The sequence below is a fragment of the Gregarina niphandrodes genome (genome assembly GCF_000223845.1).
Source record: "Gregarina niphandrodes unplaced genomic scaffold scaffold00040, whole genome shotgun sequence".
In the NCBI taxonomy this organism is placed as follows: domain Eukaryota; phylum Apicomplexa; class Conoidasida; order Eugregarinorida; family Gregarinidae; genus Gregarina; species Gregarina niphandrodes.
The window spans coordinates 20,382-27,628 of NW_011646043.1; the positions used below are offsets into that span (position 1 = coordinate 20,382).

The window sequence follows — 7,247 nt, forward strand, 5'->3', positions numbered from 1 at the left end:
GTCATGGTCACCAACCAACGCAAAGACAAAAACAAAGTAAACCGATTCAATCTCAACCCATGCTGGCTGGCTCACCTCAGACGCGCCTGGTGCTCAAACAGTCTTGCGACGGCAAAATCAGAGCGAAAGCTACCAATGATCAGCATGTAAGATTCCACCCCACCCACTCCACCCGTCGCAACCTTCAGACCATCACGTACGACGTGAAGGACTCTGACGACTTACGCGAGCTCGAAAAGGCATTGGGCAAATTTCTGCGGCAACTTTTTTAAATCTAAATCTGCAGGCGGATGGTCCTGCCGGCAGAAGATGAAGCGGCACTAAGCACGGTGGACCAAACCCTAGCCGGGGACCAAGCCCCAGTTAGGGACCAAGCCCATGATGGATGCCAAGCCCACATTATAAGCCAAGCTCAAGACTGGGCTGCGAACCCGCCCACCCTGCGCCACTCGGGCGCGGCTCCGGACCTACAGGAGTACATGATAGACGGTTGCACGGCAGTGGACGACCTGATATTTGCCGGTTTGCACGCCTCTCTTGATCAACAAGTCCTGGAAATCCTCAATGACCAAGACTCCCTAGCCCTCCAGCGCGACCGAGCCCTGCGAGAGGCTATGGCCAAGGCGAATGAGATGCTCGAAGGCGACGATGATAGTAGTAGTAGCACCGCGGAAGAGGAATACGCCGCCACGGAAACTGAAGAAAACCACCCGACGGCCGCAACGCACGAAGAAGCCGCGCCGGCCGCCAGCGCGGCTGCGGAAGACCTTGATGGCGCCCCAGACGACGACGTGCTGGCAGCCACCGTCCTCGAACTTCCTCCCGGACTCAAGGCCGCCGTCCAGTCCCTGCCCCAGCAGCTGGACCCGGATGAACCGCTCCGGCCAGTCGGCCGAGTCCTGCATCAAGTCGAACAAATGCTCACCGTCCAGTCCGCCACCGGTAATGCCATCCTGGAACTGGCCACTCTCTGCGTCGACACCCAGCGACGGGTTGTAGGCTACATTGTTGACACCATGGGCCCCACCTGTGCCCCATTCTATGTTGTCCAGCTCACCACCGCGACCGCGAAAGCGGGAGACGAACTCTTCGCCGTCGCCTCCGCCAAAGTCGCGGCCGTCGAGAGCAGAGAGCGTTGGTCGGATGACGAGGACGACCCTCTCGAGGAAGGCGCCCCTCCTCGACCCAGTCCTCCTGCTCGAGCCAGTCCTGCCACGCGCACCAGACAAAAGCAGGAACGCGGCCACGAACGCGGGAAACAACACAAAGCCCGACCCCACTCGTCCGCCCCAGCCTGGCAACAATCCCCGTTCGTCCGTGCGCTGCCTCCACCTCCGCCACCGCCGCGACCCTTCCCGTATCCGTCTCAGCCTTACTTCCAACCCGCGCAGTACCAGTACCAACAACCATACGTGCCCGGAGCCCCAATGGCCGCGATGATGGGCGCCCCGATGACTGGGACCCCCATGGCCGGAACCCCCGTCGTCGCAACGCTGCCAGACGGGACACCGATCCTAGTCAACATGCCGCCCCAGCAGCTGCTGCCACAGCCATCTCCATCCTACCCCTATCGGTAAGACGCCAGTGGATGCGGACTGGCGCTCCAGGCGACGGCTAGGGAATATGCGCCCGTGATGCTGTGGCGCCCTGGACAGAGTGGGGAGACGTGTCCAATTTTTAACTCATGCCACGGGACGGATGGTGCATGTCGTGGTTGCGACTTTGGCCAAAAAGCCGATATAAATTACATATCTCCGAAGCATTCGTTTGCGGCAGCATTCACATCCCAATTCTGCTTCTGCAGCGCAGCCTGAGCAAAAAGAGTATTTAGCGGAAGAGAAGAGATGAACGTACCCTGGCACGGTCAGCAGGAATGCCCATATCTACTAAATTCTTAACCTTCGCCTCATAAGGCCAGTTCTTGTCCGCAGCATAGGTATCTCTCCACTGCCGGGCTTTAGCGGCGTGCTGTTCTGGATGATTTTTACATAGGTTTGCAACCTCCGCGTCTTGAGGGTCATCTGGCTCCGGAGCTGCCAACAATGCTTCTACTGACAGCAGCGCAGTTCTTATTGTGAGGGCTGGTGACCATTCATTTTTCAGAATGTCCAGGCAAATCGCTCCAGTCTGGGACGACACATTGGGGTGCCATACACGAGTATCGAACTTCATCTAAACACAATAACGGTGTACTCTCGTCACATTTGGCCGCGGCCATATCAGGCTTTCCGTGCTTACTTTGGGAGGAACGTAAGGATACTCTTCTGGTATGGCTATGTCCAGGAAATAGTATCCACCTTCGTAAGGAGTGCCGACCGGACCTTTTATTCTACCGATCCAGTGCCTCAAATCTCCGTGAACTAATTGCGCCGTCACATCCGGGTCCGGGTTATGCCGAGAGTCCTCTTCAATGGCTTGAATTTCCTAAATACAGCCGGGTAATGTCCCACGGGTGCTCTGTTACTCTCAGCAAACGTTTCTCCCCTTGTGCACGGTTTTGCATCAGCCGAGGTTGCTATTTTTTCTTATTTTAAACCTTGATGTCATTTCCAAGTCGCCAAGAATGCGCCGAACACGTGTGCGGCACTGCGCCGAACACTCTAATTAATGCGCTCCCAACCATTTTTGCTACTACAATGGTTCTCTATCGCTGAATTCGCGGCCGGGGAGGTGGAGAATTTCAAAGAGTATCAGAAAAAGGCTGTTGGAGAGTATCTGCCCGCTCTGCCTTTACGAACTAAGGTCTTTGGCTCGATATTTCAAACCGCATACTATTTCATCGACATATTTCTCGGCGCACCGCATCCCCACGAGTTCTCGATGATCATTGATACGGGGAGTAGCACTCAAGGGCTGCCCTGTTCGAATTGCCAATCCTGCGGATCGTCTCATTGGGAGAAACCATATGATATCACAAAATCGGAGTTTAACGAACGAATACCTTGTGGCAACTGCACCACATGTCGGTTAAATACCGATAAGGATACCTTGCAGTCCCTTGCTTCCCCCTTGGTATCGTATGCGGATGATCCGAGTCAATTTTCCAGCGAAGCCGCTAAGTTGCTTTTGGGAGACGCGGATGCCATGCAATGCTTGTACAATGTAGGCGGAATATCTCGGCCCCGTTATAGCTTTTGTTATAGGTGCATTATGCAGAAGGCAGCAGACTACAAGGATTATTTTACAATGACGTCATGTGGATGAACATCGATAAAGCTAAGAATAAGGATCCGACCATCATGCCCCCGGCGAGTGACGAAGAGCTTGACAAGTGTCCCGCATTCCCCTTGGAGCCGGGACCATCGTTGCCTATCATAGCTCCGGTTGGATGTCATATCGAGGAAACACATTTGTTCCACGACCAAAAAGCATCGGGGATCTTGGGATTGGAGTTTTGGGGTACGCGGGGAATTACGACTTTCCCCACATCAATATTGAACAGCATGAAAGCACTTTACCAAGGTTCGAAACGGGTAACATGTTCTGACAACGTGCAGGCGGTTGCTGAAGGCGATGATTTCCGCTACGAATTTGCTTTGTGTCTATCGCCCAAAGGAGGCAGCATGAGCTTTGGGGGACCGAACTCTGCGTACCACGCCAAGGCGGCTAAGCGGACGACACTCCCGTTGCTAGCGCATGCTTGGAAGTCGCAGTCGTACACGGTGGGACTGACCCACATCCATGTGATGAAGAACGCCACACTGTCTCCGGTTCTGCACTCGCCCGAGTACTTTGCGCTCCAGAAAAATGACTCCATGTGGATCGACGTACCCCTCCACCACCCGGCGCAGGTGACCCAATCGGACAAAAAGGTGGTCGCCATCGTGCCGACTTTGGTGGACAGCGGGACCACATTGACGTATCTGCCGCCGCGGCTTTTTGGCGAGATCCTGTTCCACATAGAGAACCGGGTCGCTGTTAACACGGGCATTCGGGACCGACAGCGGTATCAGACGCGCAGCCTAGGCCGTGTGAGTCCGGAGTCGCTGTTCAGTGCGCCCGACACGACGGTAGTGCTGCGGGAAAGGTTCATGAGTGAAAAGGAGCGCGGCGACCAGCTCGAGTTTATCCCCGTGGCCACGGCCGCGGTATCCACGGGCCCGAAGCGTCTCATTCGCGTGTCCGCCGTCGACTCGCCGGCCAGCACCGCTGACCGACGATTGCGGGCACAGATCCGCAACGAGCTGGCGCGGCGGCTCCCACAGCCCGGGCGGCGACTGTCGGAGAGCCGGCCGACTTGGTACGCGGTGCTCGAACCCAGTCCCGACCCACTGCACGAACCGCTCGACGCCCTCGTTGGTTTTTTGGACGTGCCCGAGAGCATGGAGGGGGCGGCACCGCGCGCACTAATCTCCAAGCTGGACGGCTACAACAACGGCGAGTGCTGGTGGCTGCAGGACAAAAACAAAGACCTGCCGCTGTTCCCCATGTTGCAGTTCACCTTTTCCAACGGGCATACGCTTCATTGGCACCCGCTGAGTTACATGTACAGCGGGAGCAACCAGCACTTCTGGTGTCTCGCCATCATGACGGACGCCGGCCGCGCACCCCCTGGCGAGGAGCAGCTCGACTCGGAAGCCATCTTCGGCTCCAACTCCTTCATCTACCACGACGTCATCTTCCGCCTCAGCAGCCCGCCCGCCCTCGACCACGAAAACGCGGACGACCTCGCCCACGCGCCCCAAGGCAAGCCCCACGATTACACCGTCCACCCCTCCGCCACCGTGGAGGTCATCGAAGCTGACTGCCCCCTCGTCCCCATCGACAAGGCCAGCCGTCGCGCCTAGCGCTATGCCAGCCGCTGAGTCGCCTCCAGGAAGTCTGAGCCCAGCGACGTGATCTGGAACTCGCACGAGCCTTCCGGACGCGCGATGAACTGCAGCGACAGCAAGTCCTTGAGCGTCTTGAGCGTCACCTCCTCCGCCAACCCCGTCGCTTCCACCACTTGCTGACACAGTTGCGACAGGTCCAGACTTCCGCGCCGGCGCGTGCGCCGCACCTCCTCCGACGCTTCCTCATCTGAGGCCGTCAGCCAGTTCGTCGTCGGCGGCACCGGCGACGCCTCCAACCCGTTCGAAGGCCGCGGCGTTTCCGCGTTCGGGTAGTTTTCGTGCTTCACCGCCTTTAACACCAACACGCGCGTTTGCTGCAGGTGCGACTTGAACCGGAACCGGAATTGTTTGCAGTGCGAACAGTACACCTGCTGCGCGCGGTTCAGCTGAAAGCCGCACTTGCAGATCCAGTTGCCCTTCAGGTGGTCTGGCACGTGGTCAATCACTTCTTCGCTCACGGTCACGCTCGAGTACTCCAGCAGCTATCGAGGCGGCGCCGTTGAGGTCTGGCTAGAGGCGGGGTGGTGCAAAGGGGTGTATACACAGGTGTATCCAGAGGTCGGGTCGACTTACTTCGTCCATGGCGGTGGAGGTGAATGTGATGACGGAGAAGGTGGGGCACGCTTCTTCGATTTTCTTGATCCATTCGCTGCAGACGCCGCAAGGTTTGATGGGGTTCGCGTTGTTGGGTGCGAGGACGGCGATGGAGACGAAGTCGCTGCGTGCGATGGAGAGGTGTTGCGCGAGAGCGGCGGCGATGGCCGCGCGTTCCGCACAGACGGAGCCGGACGGCAGCGAGAGTTCGGAGTTGATGCCGCGCACGGTTTGGAGTTTCCCGTGTATGCGTAACAAGAGTACGGCGAGTACGACCTGTCCGCTTTTGCGATGCCAGTAGGTGTCGGGTTTCGCGGCCTGGTAGTCCTGTGCGAACTGGCGCATGTGCCCCACCAGGAACTTAGTGTCCTCCGGGAGGTCCTGGTACTGGCGGAGCAGCCAGTACTCTTTGGTCACGCGCCAGGTGGGCGGCTTCGCGGCGACCACGGCGGGGTGCATTTTCGAAAAATGGCCCTCGTCGTTGGAGTCCCGCTGAGCGGTCGCGAGCAGCTGCTCTTCCCGCGCGCTTTCTTCGACCTACACCAGGCGCGCGGTTACCTGGTCGCGGGCCGTAGCTTCGAGCAAGGCGCGGCCGCACTCGCAGGGGCCGAGAAGAAGAGCGTTCGCCTCGCGGTCCAGGGCGAGGAGGTCTTGGTCTATGCGGACCCGTCCGGCACCGAGCCGCTGCTCCGCCTGCCTTACCGGTACCTGGTTCACAGCTGGAGAGACACGGATTTTGCAGAAATGACTATCTAACTAACTAGTGCTGGCTAGGGACACTGCCGCGGGAGATCAGGATTGCTGCCAAGTACCATCGATGTCGCGGAAGTCAAGAGTGACGTCTGCGCGGCGTCCTGCGATGGTAATTTTGAAGGCGCTGGGTGCTGTCCACTGGAGCACTCGGACGCCGAGGAGTTGTTTGGCGGTTGACGGCAGGTCGACGGGTTCGCCTTCCAGTGTGTAGAGGGCGCAGTCGCCGGTTCGATTCGCGTCGTTGGCCCACCAGACGAGGACGTGTTTGTGGTCGGGCGCGAGGCAGGGGAAGGTGGCCTGGCTCTGTGCGTCGGGTGGGTCGGCGTGCATGACGATGTCGCCGCCCTTGAGCACGGTGAGTCCGGCGCTCGTGTCCAGCGAAAACTCTTCCTTAGCCGCGCGACGGCCCCGCCCAGGCGGAGCCTTCTTAACTGCCTTCTTGCCCGCGGCGGCCACCTTTCGACACACGTGCGGCTTGAACAATGAGAACGACGACTCGCATGTGTTCAGCTCCCCAGTTACCTGCGGGGAGGGACGTTGGGAGGTTCTGGAGGAGGTTCGGAGTTCGGGGGGGGGCTTACGGCGTCAGTGTGGTATTCTACCCAAAGGTAGAGCAGGGCTTTGTGTATGAGTGTAATGAGGCAGTGTGGCGGGAAGTTGTTGATGGTCTTGCCTTTGCGGGCGAGGCCAGTGTCTTGGGCTTGGGGAATTTGGCCTTGCGTGAGCGTGTTGGGTATCTGCGCTTCCTGTTGGAAAAGGTAGGCGGAGTGGTGATAGCCGTTTTCGAGGAGGTGTCTGTAGATGGCGTAGTTGAGCTCTTCGGCTTTGATTGTGACCTTCATATTTAATTTTCGTTGGAAGAAATGGGGACTGCGGAAGAAGACGAGCTGGCTGAGTACCGAGCGAAGCACCGACAGGCGTACCTGGCGCGGCAGCACCGGAACCTAACGCGTGCGGCCGGCGAGGGTCGGACCGATCCGGCGCGGGAGCCGACGAAGTTACTGCATAGACCGCCGGTGGCGCCGACCCCAGTTGTGCCGTCGCCGGCGGGTCCGTCCCCATCGGGCC

The 7,247-nt window shown here is 58.6% G+C and overlaps 7 protein-coding genes across 7 annotated transcripts; 4 read left to right on the top strand and 3 right to left on the bottom strand.

Moving 5' to 3' along the window:
- Positions 1 to 59: 59 nt before the first annotated feature.
- On the top strand, positions 60 to 272 carry GNI_144460 (hypothetical protein; the record flags this gene model as incomplete). The annotated part of the gene is made up of 2 exons (XM_011135828.1): positions 60 to 146; positions 189 to 272. The coding sequence occupies 2 exons, from the start codon at positions 60 to 62 to the stop codon at positions 270 to 272; spliced, it is 171 nt and encodes a 56-aa protein (XP_011134130.1).
- An 18-nt stretch (positions 273 to 290) lies between these two features.
- Positions 291 to 1,577, top strand: GNI_144470 (Gar1/Naf1 RNA-binding region protein; the record flags this gene model as incomplete). The annotated part of the gene is made up of 1 exon (XM_011135829.1): positions 291 to 1,577. One exon carries the CDS (start codon positions 291 to 293, stop codon positions 1,575 to 1,577), a length of 1,287 nt encoding a protein of 428 aa, XP_011134131.1.
- A 167-nt stretch (positions 1,578 to 1,744) lies between these two features.
- GNI_144480 (putative ubiquitin-conjugating enzyme E2) lies at positions 1,745 to 2,503 on the bottom strand (the record flags this gene model as incomplete). The annotated part of the gene is made up of 4 exons (XM_011135830.1): positions 1,745 to 1,810; positions 1,855 to 2,172; positions 2,239 to 2,424; positions 2,465 to 2,503. 4 exons carry the CDS (start codon positions 2,501 to 2,503, stop codon positions 1,745 to 1,747), a joined length of 609 nt encoding a protein of 202 aa, XP_011134132.1.
- Positions 2,504 to 2,607: 104 nt separating this feature from the next.
- GNI_144490 (putative aspartyl protease) lies at positions 2,608 to 4,787 on the top strand (the record flags this gene model as incomplete). Its single annotated transcript, XM_011135831.1, has 2 exons — positions 2,608 to 3,102; positions 3,144 to 4,787. The coding sequence occupies 2 exons, from the start codon at positions 2,608 to 2,610 to the stop codon at positions 4,785 to 4,787; spliced, it is 2,139 nt and encodes a 712-aa protein (XP_011134133.1).
- A 2-nt stretch (positions 4,788 to 4,789) lies between these two features.
- Positions 4,790 to 5,885, bottom strand: GNI_144500 (hypothetical protein; the record flags this gene model as incomplete). Its single annotated transcript, XM_011135832.1, has 2 exons — positions 4,790 to 5,314; positions 5,406 to 5,885. 2 exons carry the CDS (start codon positions 5,883 to 5,885, stop codon positions 4,790 to 4,792), a joined length of 1,005 nt encoding a protein of 334 aa, XP_011134134.1.
- Positions 5,886 to 5,894: 9 nt separating this feature from the next.
- GNI_144510 (hypothetical protein) lies at positions 5,895 to 6,182 on the top strand (the record flags this gene model as incomplete). Its single annotated transcript, XM_011135833.1, has 1 exon — positions 5,895 to 6,182. One exon carries the CDS (start codon positions 5,895 to 5,897, stop codon positions 6,180 to 6,182), a length of 288 nt encoding a protein of 95 aa, XP_011134135.1.
- A 36-nt stretch (positions 6,183 to 6,218) lies between these two features.
- Positions 6,219 to 7,021, bottom strand: GNI_144520 (LisH; the record flags this gene model as incomplete). Its single annotated transcript, XM_011135834.1, has 2 exons — positions 6,219 to 6,701; positions 6,761 to 7,021. 2 exons carry the CDS (start codon positions 7,019 to 7,021, stop codon positions 6,219 to 6,221), a joined length of 744 nt encoding a protein of 247 aa, XP_011134136.1.
- Positions 7,022 to 7,247: the final 226 nt, after the last annotated feature.